This window comes from Poecilia mexicana, unplaced genomic scaffold (assembly GCF_051168715.1).
Source record: "Poecilia mexicana isolate PSO_F unplaced genomic scaffold, ASM5116871v1 scaffold_18, whole genome shotgun sequence".
Classification (NCBI taxonomy): Eukaryota; Metazoa; Chordata; class Actinopteri; order Cyprinodontiformes; family Poeciliidae; genus Poecilia; species Poecilia mexicana.
Window position 1 is genome coordinate 2,853,697 of NW_028263387.1, and position 20,996 is coordinate 2,874,692.

The 20,996-nt window shown below is 38.8% G+C and overlaps 1 protein-coding gene across 1 annotated transcript; it reads left to right on the forward strand.

The window, feature by feature from the left end:
- Window positions 1–18: 18 nt before the first annotated feature.
- LOC106908168 (ephrin type-A receptor 3) lies at window positions 19–20,941 on the forward strand. Its single transcript, XM_014974169.2, has 15 exons — window positions 19–2,833; window positions 5,280–5,341; window positions 6,354–6,972; window positions 9,200–9,355; window positions 10,701–11,033; window positions 11,735–11,993; window positions 12,331–12,428; window positions 12,871–12,984; window positions 13,115–13,195; window positions 13,273–13,365; window positions 13,559–13,680; window positions 16,544–16,653; window positions 16,775–16,934; window positions 17,379–17,515; window positions 18,518–20,941. Exons 1-15 carry the CDS (start codon window positions 2,749–2,751, stop codon window positions 18,777–18,779), a joined length of 2,691 nt encoding a protein of 896 aa, XP_014829655.2. The 5' UTR covers window positions 19–2,748; the 3' UTR covers window positions 18,780–20,941.
- The last annotated feature ends 55 nt before the right edge of the window (window positions 20,942–20,996 follow it).

A 20,996-nucleotide genomic window follows, 5' to 3' on the forward strand; every position in this document is an offset into this window, starting at 1 on the left:
GTGTGTGTGCGTGTGTGTGTGTGTGTGTGTGCATGTAGGTGTGTGTGCGTGCGTGTGTGTGTTAAAGCTGTTCTCACTGTTCCAGCACATTTTAAGTCCAGCTGATTCCAGCTCAGCTCCATCTGAAATGACTGCTTGTTGCCCTACTTTCAGTATTCATTTCACTGACCCAGCCAGGATTCAGCCAGTGGGTGAGACTGATTCAGCTGTCAGTCCACTTCCTCACAAAACATTGTGCAAACAGAAGGACTAACTTGGATTGGAGCTAGCATGTCAGGATTCTGCTGCCAGTCTTCTTACAATCAAACAGCTTTCCTCCCATGTCAGAAACCTTCCTGAAGTTCCTCTATAGGATGAATGATGGCTTCCAGTGCCGTGATCTGCTGCTGCTGGTGAACAGCTCCAGTTTCAGCAGCACTATGACGTCAGCTGACTTTAAGAACTTACTGAATGACCAGGCTACGGACGTTTTTCTTCCCTGATGACTCACGGATATTCCAACATGAAACTGTCAGCATTCATCAGGGTCAGGTTGTGAAAGCCCAGTTCAGACAGCATGAGGCATCATGGATTAGTCAGCAGAGCCTGGACATCAACCCCACTGAGAACCTTTAGGATGTGCTGGAGAAAGATCTGGACAGCGGTCAGACTCTACCATCACCAATACAAGATCCTGGTGAAAAATGAATGCAGCACTGGGTGGAAATAAATCTGGTGATGTTGCAGAACCTTATCGAAACAATGCCACTGTACAAAAACACAAAATCTTTTACTTTTGGTTTAGTATCTGGTGAAAATATCTTTGTATACTTGAAATAGGACTAAACTAACTTACAGTTAACTTTTCAGCCAGAAAAAGGATTTTGTTTTAACTTAATAATAGCTTGATATTGATGAAACATACTAGTTTTACTGGCAGATTGTTTTTCACTTATAACATGAGGAAAATGTCTCAAGTGACTAATAGTAACTAATAGTTTTTCTTTTTTAGTTTTGTCTAATTTCAAGTGTATTGGGATATTTGCACTAGAAACCAGACAAAAATACATAGTAAGAGTTTGTGTGTTTGCAGCGTGTGTGTCGTGATAAAACCTGAAGTGGATCCAACAGATTTTTCAGGGTGTTGCCTTATTGTTGGTGGAACATTTTTTTATGTCAGTACATTTCTTTCTTTTCAGAGTGCTTTTCAGCTTGTCGCAATCTTTGCTGGAATAGGAATATTTGGAGAAATCACAACTCAGACTTAAGAAACTGAGTTTCTTAAGTAGAAATGGAAACCACAAGGAGGAAGTACACTAATATGGCAGTCCATGTCATATTGACATATGACACCGAGATCATCTTTGTCTTTTTCCCAGCTGAGCAACACTGCAGGAGCCGCAACAGTACACCAGTGTAGTGGTGGCACACATCACCACTAGCAGTGTTTTTGTTACTCTTGGTTATTCTTTTATTCCCTTCATGGAAACAAGAAGCAACATGTTTACCATCAAAAGTAGGTGTGTGGGGTTTTTATGTTTTTGCAACTCTTCAAATGAATCAGTCCAATCAGACAGATGCCACTTGTAAAACACACGTTTCTTACTGAAAAAAAACAACAAATCTTAACATACCTTGGTGCTAAGTTGGTTTTTTTATATAACTAGCACCCCCTTTCATATAAAAATAAATTGCAGTGGCTTTTACAACAGAAAGAGGAAATGAAAAAGCAAGTTGCCAAACTCTGGAAGGCAAGATGAGAGTTCTTGGAGCTCAGAGAGGAATTCACAAGACATTAAGGAGAAAATTCCTCTTAGAGCAACAATGAAGAAACTTAATACCAAAAAACATCTTTGTCCCTAGTGGGGTCGGGAGGGGTGCTGGTGCCTATCTCCAGCGAACAAGAGGCAGGGTCACCCTGGACCGGTCGTCAGTCTGTCGCAGGGCAACACAGAGACAGACAGGACAAACAACCATGCACACACACACACACACACACTCACACCAAGGGAGAATTTAGAGAGGCCAATTAACCTGACAGTCATGTTTCTGAACTGTGGGAGGAAGCCGGAGTACCTGGAGGAAACCCACACATGCACAGGGAGAACATGCAAACTCCATGCAGAAAGACCCCAGGCCGGGAATCAAACCCAGAACCTTCTTGCTGCCAGGCAACAGCTCTACCAACTGCACCCCCTTCACATTTATATAATTACAATAATAAACCTTTACTGTGTGCAAAAGAAAACTGTTATGACAGTCAGTTGCTTTTTGGTAAAAAGAAAAGGAATACTGTTGATCATCTTTTTGTCTTTTGTAACAAAAAATACATGATAAAAAATTAATTATCTTGAGTTGAATTGATAAATCAGATTGTTTCATCGTGCAAAATAGATTTTGGATTTCAAATTCAAGTCACCTGCTTTATTTTCTGTTTAGAGTTGTCTTTGATTTATAATAACTGGAAAACAGATTAATTCTAGTCTGCATCTCATCTTTTTATTACTTCTTATTTTGATAATAAAATGTGCTGTTTCATCTTTATTGAAATAACAAAAAAAACAGTTTGATGGTCTGATTTAATTCAAGTCAGTTCAGCATTCAGAACACTGTGATGTGGGTGTATACTTTCAAAGAGGAAGACTGATTTGGGGAAAGAAATGTCTGAGTCATCCTGTGTTAGATGTAAACCCAAACGTCCATCAGAAGTGCAGCTTGGCTTGACCGGCAGAAACGGGATTGAAGGATTCAGACTGTTCACAGGACAATATGGAATCTGCTGGACCTGTTTCTGTCCTGCTGTGGATGCTAATATGGACCACTGACTGCGACACACAGCCTTTGGCAGAGGAAGGTGTGTAATTCGTGATTTGAGATATTTAAGTGGACAAAATGGATTGCTGGCAGGTAAAAACACAAAAGAACAACATGTGATTATAATTCCCTGGAAACTGAAGAAATGCAGCTGTAATAAAGAAAATTATTGCAATTGCAAAAACTCTTTATTAGCACTTTTGAGAATTTGCATTTCATTAACTATGTCCTATTAACTAAAGCTGTTCATGTGTGAAAAAGCTTCCATTTAGTGACTGAATGTATAAAAGGCAGAAAAATTTTGCTTCTAGAAAATCCACAGGTTGGCAACTCCAACATCCGAGACGAATAAAGTCCAGAATGAGAGGAGCAGAGCATGATTCACATGTGGGCCTGTTGGTTAACACTGGTCAACAGCCAAACACTTGTCTGTTTTTCATCTGTTTTAGGGTCATGTTGATGAGCTGAATCCTAAAATCACATTGGTTTTACTCAATCAGGTCAACTTTCTGAACTATGGAGCAACATGAGCATCAAAATGCAGGACTTGTTCTCACATCTGCAGAATCTGATCAATGAGTGATGAGCAGGAGGAGAGATTCCATCAGGACAGGGAAGAGACGGAGAATTTTACACAATGAAGACGTAATGTTCAACTCACATGTACTTAACATTATAAGTGTTTATTATTCAATTTACAGAAATCCAAGTTTGTAACATTTAAGTTATACACTCTGTTAGAAAATAATTTCTCCTAAAATGGAAACCTGAGTAATATTAACAGAAATGAATTGATAATGTGACAACAATGTCAACAATTTAGTCAGAAGATTGGATTTCTCTAAGTCAAAAGACCTGACCTGGTTGAGAAAAATGGATGACAGTTTTGGATTCAGCAGAAACTCCTAATTCAGTTGAAAAAACTAAGACATCTTCCAATAAATATTTTTTGTAACCCAGTGTAATTAAACCTGATACTGTGAAACAGACTTATTTCACAGTGTTTATAAATTCCCCAGGCTGCTCTATTTATAAACAGCCAGAGTTGATATATTTTACTAAACCAGAGCCAAGCAGCTGAAATACTTAAATTATCCTTAAAGCTGTTCTGGGTTAACTTCTCCGAGGGCTTCCACGGCCAGTAGGGGGCAGTAAACAATGGTGAAGTCTCGTCATATCTCAGACTGGCCCTGGTCTTATTCGAAATTATCATGTTAAATGAGTCTTTTTCAAATTATTATCTGCATCATTTCTTCATGCTGACGGCAACGGACACAGCAGCAACTATGCTGATTGAGCGTCTCTACAGCAGTTCAACTAAAACAGAAACAGACGCTCACTTTGGATTCTGCTATGGAATATGTTGGGTTATGTTTGTTGTCCCTCACAGCATCAAAAACAATAACCTCTATTCAGGGTGTTTGTGCTGTTCATCATGCTGGCTGCTGTGTTTCTGCATCAGCTGGACCAGGGGTCATCAACCTGTTGACCCTGGAGCTGCAAGTGGCTCTTAGAGCCTCTGCTGCGGCTCTTAACTTTGGCCCAACATGATTCCAATAAAAAGCAATGTTCTGTAATTAAAAAAAAAAAGCTAGCTTATTAATTTTTTCTTCATGTTTGCACCCAACAAAAACACATTTTCACAAATATAGGAATATTCTTTTTCATAATTCTTCCCATAAATTACAAATTATGTGCTTTATATGCCATGTTCTATTCATCCAGAAGGCGTGCAAAACTTAATTAACTCTGATTTATATAAATACAAAAATAAAGACCTGGTATTTCATTTAAAAATGTAAACATATTTCCTATAGTGGAGGTAAAAACAAGTACTTTGTTTTGAAAAGTTGTGTAGTTTTTTATGACAAAAAGCAAATTTTGTTCAGAAATGACTTTTAAATTTCCAGTGGTTGCTGAGTCCTGGGCTGAACTGCCGCAAATCAGGAAATGAACACTAACAGTTTAAAGTTGGCTGAGAGAAGATGTTAAAAAACAAACACAACACTGTTAGTTTAAAAATGTTTTGTTGTAGTTTTTAAGTGATTTGTGTTTGAAAAAAACAATCATATCAATAAGATGCAGAGACTTATCTTCAAAACCATCTAAACCAACTCTAATTATTTCCAACTCTCGCTAATTGCAAGTGACAGAAAATTCTTATTCTAACCAAGTCAATCAATCAATCAATCAATCAATCAATCAATCAATCAATCAATCAATCAATCAATCAATCAATCAATCAATCAAATTCAGTACTTTCTAAAGCAAAAAACAGGTTTTTTGGAATTGATGTTGGAAATTCATATTTTCTCCACCTGTTTGAGAGGCATGCGTGAAAAGGAATCCACTGATCCACAGAATGCTTGTCAACATCTGGAACCCTGAAATCACAAACTGTTCTGAGTCTGTTATTGTTCTGTCGATTCAAATGAGACATAAATGTAACTAAACCAAGTGATGGTGGGACGTTCTCCTCTCTGCAGTAGAACTTTTCAACTCTGGTAAAGAGACCAGCCTGCAATGGAAGTCAGAACCGCTCAAACAGGTGAGTGAATCTTCTGCATTTACAGTTCCATATAATCTTTGTGGAGGTGGATTTGTTCACTCTGTCTCAGAGCACTGAGCTGTTTGAGTGAAGCTGGGCTGTTTTCCATTTACATCCATGACCAGGTTCTGGGTACCAGAGTACCCAGAACCTCTCCCATACGGTCCATATCCACACCAGGTTGATTCTAAGTTTACCCCTGGCTGGTCTTCATGTTTGTCTTTTCTGTGTCTGTCTGCTGGGCATCATACTCTCTGAAAAGGACAGAGAGGAGAAGTGATGTCACCACTGATCTAATTCAGAACTTCATGGCCAGTCTGTACAGTCAGCCCTAAAACGCTCAGTCATACTGAACCAGGCTCTGCTTCTGCTGGGAGTTTCTTCCTGTTAAGGCAAAGGGGGTGGGGGGGCTTCCTTTTAAATCAACTTAAGTAATAAGCTGAACATGACTGCATTGTTTGAGAAACAGAATCAGACTGACTTTGTTATGAAAGAACTGGTGTTGAGAATTAGTGCTACGTGAATAAACTGAACTGAATTTCATTTAATTCAAAGGGCGGTCAGAGGAAATGCAGTGAAAACAAACTACAATCAGTTAAACATGGTGTTGGCAGCATCATGTTGTGTAGGTGATGGGCAGGGAAACGGACAGACTCTGAACATGCAGCCAGAGCTGCAATGGAACACAAGGCTTACAACAAAAGCACAGTGATGAGTTAAAATGGTCCAGTCAAAGCCCATATCTTTAAAACTCATTCAGAATGTGTGCTAATACTTGAAGATTCACATTCACAGACATTTTGCAAAGAATTGGAAAAATGTCATGGAATTGGTTCTGACAGCCCTCAACACGTTTACATCACTGATACAGGAGTTCAGTTCTGACCTGTATAAATCTATTAAGTGAAATCCCAACACAATGCCATGTAATGTTTCTGTTTGCATTAATATTAGTTACTGAAACATGGAGGACCATGGCTGACTTTTTTATGCCTTTTTCTTTAAATCCCAGTGGAATGAAATCCCTCTACGGTTTGGTTCTGGAACTTCTGAGCCTGTTCTCCAGGCCTGTACAAACTCCGGACGGAGATCATTCTTAAGCAACTGGATGGAGCGCAGAGATGCCCACCATTTACTGATAGATATTTCAGTTGCTCAGGAGGAAGAGTCCTCTGGTGAGCTCAGTCCACTGAAAGTTCATCTTTTTGACACAGACAATCCCGTCTCCAAATTCCCAAACAGTCCGAGTGTCCTGGACCTTCAAAATTCCAAACTGTTCTCTAGTTCCAATGTTCTGGACTCCTTATCCAATTATCTGAACCGCAGCGTGTCCCTGACCCTGGGTCCGGTCTCACGCAGAGGCTTCCAGCTCGGCTTCTCCTACACAGGAGAGTGTGTGTTCATCACTTCCATCAGAGTGTATTACAAAGTATGCCCTGACGTCGTCTCCAACCTGACGTCGTTCCTGAGGACGGGGGCCGGCTCAGAGCCGGTGTGGGGTCACTGTGTGGCGGGCGCTGTGCAGTTGTCCCCTCCTGTCAGAGAGTGCGGCCTGGACGGAGTGTGGAGCTCACAGCAAGGCGGCTGCTCCTGTGGGCCAGGCTGGGAGGAGAGAGGCCACACATGTGAAGGTAGGAAACACATTTGTATGACTGATACAAGGAGAGGTATGACCTGCACTCTTGTTCAAAATATTCTCAGGTCACACATGATAGTAATATCTTCACTATTTAAAATAAAAACCTTCCGAATAAAATATGGCAGTGAGGAAAACGAACTGAGCTGCTTTGATCCCATTCTTTATTCCTGCACAAAGAAAGAAATTCAAATTGTGACTGATTTGATGATATTTGGAACTATAACCACTTGTAACAACATGCATTTCTTTTTTATTTCTCTGTTTTATTTCTCTGCAGAGATGATGTCAGGGAGACACAGATCTCATTTTAGCTCAGAACTGTTTTAAACAAACTGCTGGGAGATTTTAGACCTTGTAAAGACAGTCAGCTTTGAAAATAAACTCTGCTTGAAGTTTGTGTTAGTTTCAGCCTACAGGAAAAACCAAGAAGAATTCTCACTGCAAGTAAGATAATAACTGCTCACAAACACCCAGAAGTCCATTTCAACAAAACTGAATGACATGATCAGACGTTCAGTTCAGGAAGACGTTTTTCCTTCTTCCTAATGAGTTTTGTCTCTGTTAGCTACTTGAAAGGTAACTATGGTCTCATGATGTAGAGACTGAAACAGGCTGCAGTTTTTAAAATTAGACAAAAATGGATTTTTCAGGGCAGACATATTTCTTGAATCAGATTCCCTGTTCTCCAGATAAATGAAGGGATGAATTCTGAATCATAGCAAAGTAATGTCGTTATGTTCTCAGCATTTCATTCAGAACAAATTATTGGAACAATTCATTTAAAAAAAAAATTGTTGTGTTGACTACGTTCTCATGTGATTATTCACTGGTGAACTATTTATTCTTGGTGGCTTTGGAAAAGTCAACTCATGACTTTCACATCCTCATTTTCTCTGTTGTCTTCCTTCCCATTCTGAAGGAGGACTTCATGTTGGAAATTTGGCTCTATGTTTTGCATTTCTAAAAAAAAAAAAAAAAAAAAAAAGAAAAAAAAAGTTTTTACATTTCTTTTTATGCAACAGCATTTCGGTTCACTAAAGTGAAAAAATGACCTCGTATCTCAAAGCTTCAACAAGAAAATAAGGTGTTAAATAGTAACTATGTGTTGTTGAACTTAATTTATTGGTATTTATGTGACGTCTTAACGGCAACCTGTCTATGGAATGAACATGAATACATTTCTTTACCCAGGATATTTGTGCTGTAGATGGTTCAATATTTGTTTTTGATTGATTTGTTTTGATTGATTGTGATTGTATTTATTTATTTCAAACAAATTTTTAAAAACAATAAAAAGGCAATCAGTTGGAAAACAAAACATGTGCATACATAACCAAGGAGAAAATCATTTGTTTACCACAACTTTTCTGTTTGAAAAACAGAAGGAAGAAGTGAACACTTATTTAATCCTTCCCCTTATCATACATACTGATTCTATAATTATCAAAAATTTGTTATTAAAATCATGTTATAATATTCATATGCCTGTTCAATGTGCTGTGCTAAAGAGCCAACAAATAAATTACATATACAAGATGGTTAAAAACTGACTCATAGCAAGACAAGAAGATCTATGGATAATAATAATAGCAATAATGGCAACTGTAAATAACTTTTTTGTTTGTTTTTTACTAATATAAGTTTTAACTTGTTGGTCTTGACATTAGGTCCAGATTTATTTCAGATTTATTTGAAATCCAAAATGTGAAAATACAAAGTTTGACTTTATTACTTTATACAAGTAGTTTTGTCTTTCTTCCATGGCTTCCAATACAGTCTTTCAGAATTTCCTGTAGCTTCATTTATTACCCAAATAAATTATGAAACAGGAAACACACAGACTTGAGAACCAGAGCGAGCACAACGGAAGAATTTGGCAGAAAACAGAGAAAAACAGAGAACTTAAAACTGTGGCGGTGTGATTGAAACGTGGTCATCATGCAGTTATTACAATCACAGGGTCATTTTGAAGGTAGTTGTTTGAGATAACGCCCCCTGCTGTTTTGTTGCTGTAAACCCAGACACAAGTTGTCTGATGTAAATATGCCAATCTTTAACACAGACAGATTTGACAAAGGGTATGTTTAAAAAGCATGGCCACAAAAGAAATTACAAAAAAAAAAAAATTTTAAGATGCAATTTCATAATTCAGAAAATCATGATTGCACTTTGAAAATGACACTATAAACAGTAAGAGATGATCCCTGTTTGTCCCACAGCCTGCAGGATGGGCCACTACAAACCCACCAAAGGGGGAGGACAATGCCAACTGTGCCCACCAAACACCAGGACCCTCAGGGAGGGGTCAGAGAGCTGTGAGTGCCTGCAGGGATTCAGCCGCCTGACCTCTGACCCCCATGACCTTGGCTGCAGTAGTAAGGAAACAGTTATTTGCTGCTTGTAATCATGAGTTTTAAACATGTTTATGTGGATTCAGGTGTGACATGATAGAAAGGTGAAAGGTCACCAGCCATATAGAAATGAGCACAAGTTATGATACTGAAGAACAGCAGATACAGACCCATCATTCTTATGTATAAGCTTTGAGGAAGTTTGTTCATAAACGTCATTGGTTCTGATATGTCTTTATGGTCTTTATGTCTTTATTTATGTTCATATTTCATAAAGCCACTGCTTGCTGCTTCATGTGGATTTGTCTCCATCAGACTAAGAGCTGTTCACATTTATTCAGATGGAGAGCATCGCTAAACATTAGCTTTTAGGTTTGCCACTGGCTTTTCAATAGGTTTATGTTTGGACTTTGATTGGGTCACTCTAACAAAGACCGTTCTGTTGTAGCTCTGGCTGCATGTACAGTCTCCAGTCTGCTGTATAGATCCACCTGGATTCACCTCCATTCTCCAAAAACGAGTAGATCTGTGTTCTGTAAACCAATAGTCATTCAGTCAACAGATTCTCCCAGCTGTGCTGCATTCTGTCTGTCTGTGGATGATGGATGGGACAGTTCTCCATAGGATGTTCAAAGTTGGGATATTGTTTTATAATAAACACACAATTTTCAGGTTGTGTTTGTACAAAAAGTCATTTGTTCTTTCCAGCAATGTGCTGGTTTATTTACCACATAATAAAACTTGCTTTGGTTTATGGTTGTAACATGACAATGTGAAAAAGTATGAAAGGCGTAAGGTAGACTGGGATACAATTAAAAACAACTCTGAAGTTGAACAGAGTATGATATGCTCTGGATATAAATAGGTAAAGGAAATAAAATGGTTGAAATAAGCAAATATTAAATAAGAAATCAGCCACACTCTGTTGACCTGGATGAATCTGTGGATAGAGGCTTTTACTCCGACTGTTTGAAACAGACTGCTGCTGGAGAACTGAAACTGAAGCTAGTGAAGTTATTGCTTCAGTTTCTTCCACATGAATTACAGCAAACCATATTTCTGCAATATGTAAATATTTAGTGAATAGTAGTGAAATGTAATGAAAAAATACAAATCACATCCTTAGTCAAAAGTTTATTTTTGCAACCTTTGCTCTCCACAAAGGTGCAGCGATGCTGTGCAAAAGGATGACAGAAGGTGTGTGTGTGTGTGTGTGTGTGTGTGTGTGTGTGTGTGTGTGTGTGTGTGTGTGTGTGTGTGTGGGGGTGTGTGTGTGTGTGTGTGTGGGGGGGGGGGTGTGTGTGTGTGTGTGCGTGTGTGGGGGTGTGTGTGCGTGTGTGTGCGTGTGTGTGTGTGTTTTCTTCCACAGAGCCACCCTCTGCTCCTCTGAATCTAACAGCCAATCCTGTTAATGACTCGGTGCTGGTCCTGACATGGGATGGACCCCACGACCGGGGAGGCAGGACAGACATAAAATACCAAGTAAAGTGTGAAAAGGCAGCAGAGATGGGCAGTCGGTGGGAGCCATGTGGGAACCAGATGCTTTTCCTGCCAGACTCTGATGGACTGAACGACACATCGGTCACCATCCTGGGACTGAACCACCAGCGTGACTACAGACTGTCAGTACAGGCCTGGAATCACATCTCTTCTCTGCAGCCAGCATCACATTCATCCACTGCTACTGTCACCATGCACAGATGTAAGTCAGCCTGGCTGAGAGACTGCACCATCAGCCTGTGTTTGATGGGTTAGCTTCAGTGAACCAGACTTTAAAAATGCTTCATAATACTGCATATCTACTACTTCTGTTGCAAAGGTAAGGTAAGGTAATTTTATTTATATTGCATATTTTCAGCTACAAGGCAATTCAAAGTGCTTTACATGATTAGATGGAAATACAAACAAAACAATAAACCAAAGGAAAGAGCAAAAGAAGAAAAAGGAAGGCATGAAACTAAATGTTGGTTCTCCAAGTTTGATGTGATGTATGATGGTGCTAAATGTTGATCTAAAGTTTTTAAACTTATTTTTAAAAATATTTTCTGAGCATTTAAGTTTGTTCTAATTCCTGTTCTGGGTTGTAAGATAATTATAAGTACTTTATTTATGAGCTGCAAGGAGTTTCTTTAGAAAAACTAATGGGAGCTGCTCTGCATGATAATCTAAAAAGTATAATATTGGTCTAAATAGTGAGTGCTCCACAATTTCCAAAAGTAAAAAGCTAAGCCTTAACCTCACACTGTGAGTTACCAAATTCCACATTTCAGCATATTCATAGGGTAAATAGCCATGTATTTACTGTGCCTGCAGGCTCAGTAAATACATCCCACTCACTGGGCAGCAGTTTGGGGCGTCGCTCCCATCAGAATGCCTGACCTTCCTCCTGTTGTTCTCCTTCAGGGAGGACTGTGGTGATCACTGGGGCTCCTGCATCAGACGGCTCAGCTGGTGGAGCCGCTCCGACTCCGACTCCGACTCCGACTCCGACTCCGACTCCGACTCTGACTCCGACTCCGGCTCCGATTCCGGCTCCGGCCCACAAGTCACCCCTGTTCCGCTCCACATGGCTCACAGTTGTGGTTTTACTCAGCACTGTGTTGCTGACAGCTGTGATCTTTGTCACCATGTACTTCTTACGCAAAAACTACACTAAGCTCAGGTAACGGTAGACTTCCAACTGACTCTTTTACTCAATCTGATAATAACTACATTCCAGATAAATGTCCATATTTGGTGTTATTTATTTAAAATAAGTCCAGTTTGAGTCAATTGAAAGCATTTATCCCAATTTATGTATTGTTTAAATCAAAGTTTGTAAATCAATGCAGTCTGTTTAATATATCAAGATTTATGAAATAACATTTAGATGTTTAAAAAGTTGCAGCTGAGTTAATGTCTCTGTCCTCTGATCAATGAGAAGTGATAACATTATGTTTCATGCTCTCATACAGTGCAGAACTGATAATGATTGTGCTGACCCCACTCTGCCCCTCCAGGTCAGAACCAGATCATGAAATGCAGCTCCTCCCAGGGAACGCTCACATCTCCTACCAACCTCCACACATTACAGAGACCGGAGCTCAGCTGCCTCACAGTGAGTGTTTAGTTGTCTGAGCTCTGGGGGTCAGTCATGATTTTAACTTAGCTTACCGAACTAAAGTTTATTCTAACTTTCCTAAAGCTGCTTTTATTTTCATGCTTTTCTACATTTTACCAAAGAATTGACTTGAAGGAGAACTGGGTCTCTTTGGCACTTATTTACTAACATAAATCACAGAGATACTCACATTTTAATCACATTCAAAACTAAAACTGAAGCAAACAAGAAAATTGTTCATCTGAGACATGATGAACAGAAAGGTGCATCAAAGAACTTTGTGATACAGTCAATGTTCTTTCAGTGAGCTGTGCAGAGTGCAGTCCATATCTGAAAACTATCATAAGAGGAATTTCTTTATGCGATGACCAAGAGTTTGCTAAGAAATGTCTAAAGTTACATTTTTACTTTTTAAATGAGGATTTTTGTTGTGTTTCAGATCAGCAGGGAGTGGCCCAGCTGCTGGAGGGGCTTAGTGGACGTTTGTGGGACAGTCTGAAGGATGTCTTGGTGGAAAGAAACCAACTGACCCTGGGCAAGGAGCTGGGCAAAGGTCATACCAGAACAATAGTTCCTGCAATCTGCTTACATGAACAAGACATGAACAAGACATGAACAAGACTATGTAGTAAATAAAGGTCACAGGATGTTTGTTCCTAAGTAGCATCTGCTTCCACTTACAGGAGAGTTTGGGTCGGTCTATGAGGGGATCTTCACGGAGCAAGCTGGTGCTGACATCAGAGTGGCTGTGAAAACCATGAGAGGTTTGGAGCCAACATAGAAGCTTCATCAGACGTCTGCTTGACCAGCCCTCCTTTCTCATCATTTTCTCTGGTTGCAGTTGGAATCCACAGCCAGAGGGACTTGGAGGAGTTTTTGAAAGAGGCTGAGATAATGAAGAACTTTGATCATGAAAATGTTGTCAGGCTGCTTGGTAAGAGAAAACACAGAGGAATGATTAGAACTGAGCCCAAACTCCTTCCAGCTTCTCCGGTCCCCTCAGCCAAAGGAGTCACATGAAACATACTCCATACACATAATTGTTAATCTGGTTGGATTTGGGGGAGGGATTGAGTACTGTGGGTTTATAGTTTATAAGCTGAAGCAGACGTGTGTTTTTCCTGCAGGTGTCACTTTGAAGAAGGAGGAGGATTCTGCTGTTCCTATTCCTCTGGTCATCCTGCCTTACATGAAACACAGAGACCTGCGGCGCTTTCTCATTGCTACACGCTACGGGGACATTCCAATGGTGAGGTGCTGTTAAGAATACACACACACACATGCACACATACAGTAATGTGTACATACATTGCTTATAAAAGGAACTCACCTCCTTGGTGAGTGATTGTGTTTTTTATGGCTTTTACAAATCAATCATGAGCAACATAATCAGTAAAGTGTCAATAGAACCTATTTAATGTCAAACTAAAAACTGCTTTTACACAATAATGACAAATAAAATAATGTACCATAAGATGAGTGATTTGATAAATACTGCCCCCTTCAGTCAGTATTCAGTAGCTGCTCCACTGGCTGCAGTCAGTCAGTGTGGATTTCAGTCAGAATGCTCAGCTGGACTTTTCCTCCATTATTCCAGATAAACTCTTCCAGTTCTAGCAGGATGGGGGGATCAGATGTGAACAGCTGTTTTTGAGTCCAGCCACTCAGTTAGTCTGAGCTATGGGCTTTGACTGGGCCAATTTCTTGTCTTCACACCATCTCTGTGTAGCTTTAGCTGGATGCTTCGGCTCGTTGTCTTGCTGGAAAGTAAATGTTCTCTGAAGCTGCAGTTCTCCTACAAATGGAAACAAACTGTCCTCCAGGATTTCCTCCTGATATTTTACTTAGTTTTATTTCTTGAAATTAGTGGAAAAAGAAAAAAATAGAACATTTTACGATGTTCTACTTTTTTTGCAATGGTCTATATTGTGCCTATACAGCCAAATTGATTCAAGATCATTTTGATCCAATCAAAATGTTTTTTTGTTGTTTTTTTTTCTGAAGGAAGTGAGACAGACATGACCCAATAGATGATAACACAATCTTTAAGTTTTATGTCTTTTTTTCTTTTTTTTTAACAAGTACAACGCCATTTAATAACCTGTTTGTTGGGGGTGGGAGGGTGTTGGATACTTTTCCATAATAAATGGAGAACTATTTATTGGCATTAAACAGTCAAACTCTTCTGATTGTTGCTGAACAGCTTTTGGAGTGTTTTCACTGGTATTCAGTTCACGTTTTGAGGTTATAAGTCTAGGGGCCTATTATGACATAAATGTCATAATAGGCACCAGTGTTGTAGTACTCGAGATCGGTCTTGGTCTCGAGACCGGTCTCGAGACCATTTTTTGATGGTCTCGGTCTCGTCTCGGACTCGACCGCATTTGGTCTCGGTCTTGTCTCGGTCTCGGGCGCTGAGGACATGGCATTTTATTTCAAGACCAGTCGAGACTGCAACTGTGAAAATATCACTAAACATACAGCATACTGTCCAGTTTATTTGTTAACATATTTGCTTTCAGTGGATGCAAAACGCACCGATTAAATTCAAGCAATTACGTGTTTCTGTTTCTCCCCCTCCCACTCCCCACCTTTCATTCGCACGCGGCGTTCTGAGACATGCCCAGTGGTTTTCTCTCAGCGGCTGAAGATGTCGGTCTAATCGTCAGTAATATAATAGCGCTGCATAAATCATAAGAAATCCGATGGCCACAGTTAACTCAGCAGCGCTTCGCCTTCACAGACGGTGGGGACAACATCTAACTTTTTTCGTCACTTAGAAAAGTAGCTCAAAGAAGGTAAGCTCCGTTGACGTGATGTTAGCAAAGCTAGCTGTATAGAGACACACAAGCATTTGGGATGGAAAAAAAGTCACTCACTGCGCTGAATTACTGTGCGGAGGTGTTGACTGACTTGTCACATATATGGGACAACGCTGTGTCCAAAAGTCTGCAATATATTGATGTGACATTCAGGAACAGTACGATTCATCTGCTCGTCTCTTTACTTATTAGATAGGACAGGAGTGTCACTTAGAGCCGTTGTTCTATCAGATTACCATATGCTGTCAGAATAGCATACATGCAGTGAGTACCATGCCTGCGGATGCAGATTAAGAAGTCCGACAGTCAGAGGAGTTGTCAGTTCACCATACGCAACAAGTTATGACGAAAATAAGTCATTAAATTGTTTTCAATGATAACTATATAGATATACATGCGTTTTCGTGGTTTCAAAGTGTATTTAAAGCAAGGTCTGGCTGCAGCTGGAGTCAACCTCTGTAAAACTCATTAACCTGCTTAACCGCTAAGTCAGGATGCCATACAACTGTTAATAAAGCATATGATAATCTATGTCATGATTCTATGTTGCTAATTAAATAAAATTATATGGTAATGGCGTGTGTGACAGATATAGCCGTGAGTTTGTGCTAAGCATATGACGATCTGACAGCGTATGCTGACCTGACAGAATAGAGCAACATGGACAAACACCCAAGGTGTTATCTATTTAGGGATGGCACGAGACCACCGCAGATCGTAGCACAGAGATCGAAGCATACAGAACCAAGAGTTTGTACTGCTTTTAATATTGGTTAAATTTATTGAGTATTTATTATCTAGGTGTTTTTATGGGAATATGGATCTTTCAGATCAATTTGAGAAGTAATTTTGATCATATTTCACATTTTATCGTATCATGTAGCGTGGGCCACTGGTCTTGGTCTTGACTCGGTCTTGACTTCCCTCGGTCTTGGTCTTGACTTGGTCTCGGTCTTGATACACTCTGGTTTTGATCTTGTCTTGGTCTCGGGTTAGGTGGTCTTGACCACAACACTGATAGGCACAAAGTATCGAAAGAAGCACGCTATATAAACTAAAGAAGCAATTATTTAACTTTAAAAATCAAGATCAAAACAAAGAAAAACTGAATCACAAACAAGATAAGACATAAACGACACAAAACATTACTTGTGAGCTTATAAATTATTTGACTTGTTTAAACATTCAGCAGAAATCTGTTGAGGAGAAATATTTCTAGATGTGGAAATAATCCTGCCTGGAATGAAGTTAGTTTCAGAAAAAAAACCCGTCCTGTTTTTCCCCTTCCAGGTTGTTCCCTTCCAGACGCTCCTGCGATTTATGATAGACATCGCAGCGGGGATGGACTATCTGAGCACAAAGGGATTTCTGCATAGGGACCTGGCTGCACGCAACTGCATGTGAGTCTGACCTTTGAAGGTGGACAGACGCAGATTAAGATGGGAAAATGCATGAAAGTGATGCACATATGCGGGTACGCTTTGATCCGTGCTATAGAAAAATGTATCTGTCTCTGCACAGGCTGGGGGATGATCTTCGGGTCTGTGTGGCCGACTTTGGCCTCTCTAAGAAAATCTACAGCAGCAATTACTACCGTCAGACAGTCGCTGTCCGTGTGCCCATCAAGTGGATGGCCATTGAGAGCCTGTCTGAGTCGGTCTACACAACCAAAAGTGATGTGGTGAGTTTGCCTAGCTTTTATTTTTCTGCAGTGTTTCACTCCCATGTTACCTTAACACAACAATCCACAGTTAGTATAACTGTCACCAAAATCATGCATATTTCTGATCAAGTTACTGATCAAAAAAGAAGAAAACATAACGACTCTGTAATTCTTGCTGCCAGGTAAATGGAACCTGAAAATGCAAAAAGAACAAACATAAGCAAGAGACATAAAATATATATATAAAAAAATAATAATAAAATATTAGCTGGCCAAAAGTTTAAGACCATAGCAATTTTGCTTGTAAAACAATGCATTGAAGTTCAGTTTATTATTGCAACTGATAAAAAGCCTGAGTAAAACCTGCAGATCTCATCGACTCACTAACTTTCCTTTCTGGAAAAGGTAGAAAAGCCTCATAACAGCTGCTTTATTCCTGTAATCCTCTTCTCCATGTCATAGTGGTCATTCGGAGTAACTATGTGGGAGATTGCATCCCGAGGAAAGACTCCATATCCTGCTGTCCACAACTATGAACTGCTGGACCTGCTGCTGTCAGGACACAGACTCAAACCACCTGCAGAGTGTGACGAGAAGCTGTGAGTCCATCTGCTTTTTTTTTATTTATGAGAAGGTTGAAATGTACAATTTTGCTTTCTGTAGGAGTTTTCTTCTTTAAAATAACATATTTTAGCACAAAATAATTCATCTAAACATTTTTAATGAAATGAATATTGCATATCTTGAAAAAAAGGCAAAAAAAACTATGTTCCTTATGCACCTTGAGGATGTATATCTTGCCGAGATCTCTTGTAATTGGTGATTGTACAATCAGTCAGTAAAGTCTGATAAAAATAAATAAATAAAAGAACAAAAACAGATCCAAAAATCTGCAAGGTTTTATTCATCTTGCAGGTAATTATCAGAAATCAAGTGCAGTGTTCTGAAAGCTGCTAGTTTTGTTCCTTCTTATCAGTAGATTTGAAAAAACAATTCTGAATCCTTACAAAAAAGCAAAAATAAAAAGAATGCACCTTGAGTTATTCAGCAAAAATATCCAAACATACACATTTGGACTGTAGAATAAGGAAGAGCAAAGGTAAGAGAGCAGACAGAACATGAAAACACCACTTTATACTTGTTTTATAGTTATAGTTAGACTCTTAGGGAGGACACATTGGTCATGATTCAGAATATTTCCCAAATCTGTCTCTGCAAAAACGTAGAACAAAGGGTCCACTTTTGTTTTGTGTCACACTGTGAGGATGAGCAAAAGAAGAACGGATCCCAGGACAAAAATAGACTAGAATCCTAATTCAATTTGAAATGTGAGGAAATCTTAAAAAACAAAGATAGTTGTGTTCTATCAAATTTATCCCCATTCACAGTATGGGAAAACATGCTTGAACAAAAACTGTCTACTTATTATGAGGGATTTGAATGAGGAAGGTAAATTAGTCTTTATTGGAGGAATGAATGACTCCAATACCAAAGAAAATCACACTCAGCATTGTTGTGTAAGGAAGGATTTCTGTTCAATAAAACAATCAATACTGTGAGAAAAGTCTAATTCTTTTTCTCCTATCTTATCCTTCAACCAGTTACGAAATCATGAAGAGCTGCTGGGACTCAGAGCCGCGCCTGAGGCCAGACTTTAGGAGTCTGCTTGACAAACTAAAAGGTCTTCTGTCCGAGCTCCCGGTTCTGGAAGCCTGGGAGGAGGAAAGATACATCAACCAAGGATTAGATGCTGCATCTGCTGCAGTAACTGAGGATCCTCAGATAGACTCTGGGGGAAGACATGAGAATCTTTACCTGTCTTCTCCTGTGGGTGCAGAAGGATGTGGAGCAATGCCACACTGATCACATCCATCCATTATTCAGACTTAAATACTGTGTTACTGTTCAGATGTCTTTAATCTGGTTTAGGAACCGTAGGGACTGGATCTCTATTCTAACCTAGAAGCAGGAGACAGACTACCAGTCCATATAAGAGCAACAAGAGACATACATGACAAACAACCTTCAAAAATCCTTATTCTGATATATTTGCTGATTTCTATTATTTTTGCCATAATATCACAAAAGGAAGCAATGTGTGTGAGATGTTGGTGCACCTGCAGTTAACTCAAATGTGTTGAATTAACCTAGAAGATTAGAAAGTCATGATATGATTATTTCAGTCTTCCCAAATTGTTTTAAGGCAATGTAATCCTCTAGGTGAACTTTTGACTTTATCCTTAATGACCTTGAAACAGGAAAGCTTCAGTGTGGTTTGATGTCAGACAGTAAGAAAACAAGTTATGTGTCTGTTTTTTGGAATATGTGTCAGTGATTCTTGAGAATAGGAACAAAATGGGTTTTAATTTTCCCATTTTTTTTTTATTATTTCTCAACCTTATGTATGCAAATATGACAAATAATGTTTAGGAAATGTAAAGATGCTAGGATCCAGGCCCCCAGTTGCAACATTTTTTTAAAAATTACATTTTTAATCGACCTGACCCAGAACTTTGTCATCACCAACTGACAAAAATAGTTACAAAATGATTTTTAAAATACCTTATTAGTGATATTTTTACTCATTTTACAGACAAATGCTTCTCAAGAAACAAAAGAAATATTATTTAAAACAAAAAACAACAAAAAGTCCATCTGACTGTCAGCAGTGCATGACGGAGTTGACACAGAACTGAAGGTGGTGACAAACTAGTGAGTAAAATGAAAAATTTGATACATGTGAAGTAATGCAATTTATGTAAAATACATTAAAATGGATTAATTGTACATTTAAGTGAGATTTGACAACAATTTCACTCAAAGAGTCACAAAAACTCTGATGGAGTTGACATCTGACGGAGTTGACAAAAAGCCAAACTACCTCAATTTATACGATGTTATTCAGAAGGAGGCCATATTGTAGCTAATCAGGTCCATGAAATCTTTACAGTATACCAAAATTAAGCTTTTATTTCACAAAATTTCATCAAAGTTTTGAAAATTGTCAGTTATGGAGTTGACACATCATGGTTGTGACCAACAACTTAGGAATAAAAAGAAGAAAAAAACTAAAAAATAACAAAAGCTAACCAGAGCTAACTAGCCCTCTTAGCAAAGGAAGATAAAAGACGACATCATGGGGTCCTCAGAAGTTCCGGTGCCCCCCAATAATGCCTGATTTTTTTTTACATTCTTTTCATGTTTGACGGTGTTGACAAAAACTAGGGACAAATTTCAATGGAGTTGGAAAATATCTAAAAATTATTTTTAATTCAATTTATCGATACTTTTATAATTATTTATATGACTACTTATACTTAATTGTCATAATATATAATTTTAGTATTTCTTTATTTGTTTTAAACTGTTATAATGTATTGAGTTCTGCTCCTGGACAAGGGATTTTACAGGCATCATCCACCGACTACAATGTTTAAAATAAAAAAAATATTCAGCAAACACAAGAAATGACCCAGGTTAGTTTAGTTAGATATTTCAAAAAATTATATTTTGTGTATATTTTATTCAAATTTGGTGCTTTATCCATAGGACCTGTTTTGTCCCTATTCTCAAGAATCACTGGTAGATATTTGGTTCCAACTTTACACAGCACCTGTAAAAAGGAGGATCTACCAGGTGTGAAGACCAGCCTCCACAATGTTTGCAAAAACTACCTGGACATATAGAATATGCATTCAAATGGACTGGTAAAATGGAGAACTGGTCCAAATCCAACTAGCTTTCACGAGGGTCTTATCAACCTGTGGCAGAAGGAAACTGGAATTTAACCTACAACTTTCAGATTGCAAGACTGTTTCCTTGGAGCCACAGTGGCAGTGTCACTTTTATGTACATTTCAATAAAACATTGATATTATTGAAAGGTTTATATATTTCAGGATTTATATATATATATATATATATATATACTGCTCAAAAAAATAAAGGGAACATTTCACTTTAATTTTGTGTGTGGCTCCAAATCCAGGCCTCCATTGGTTAATAAATTTGATTTCCATTGATGAATTTTGTGTGATTTTGTTGTCAGCACATTCAACTTTGTACAGAACAAAGTATTCAA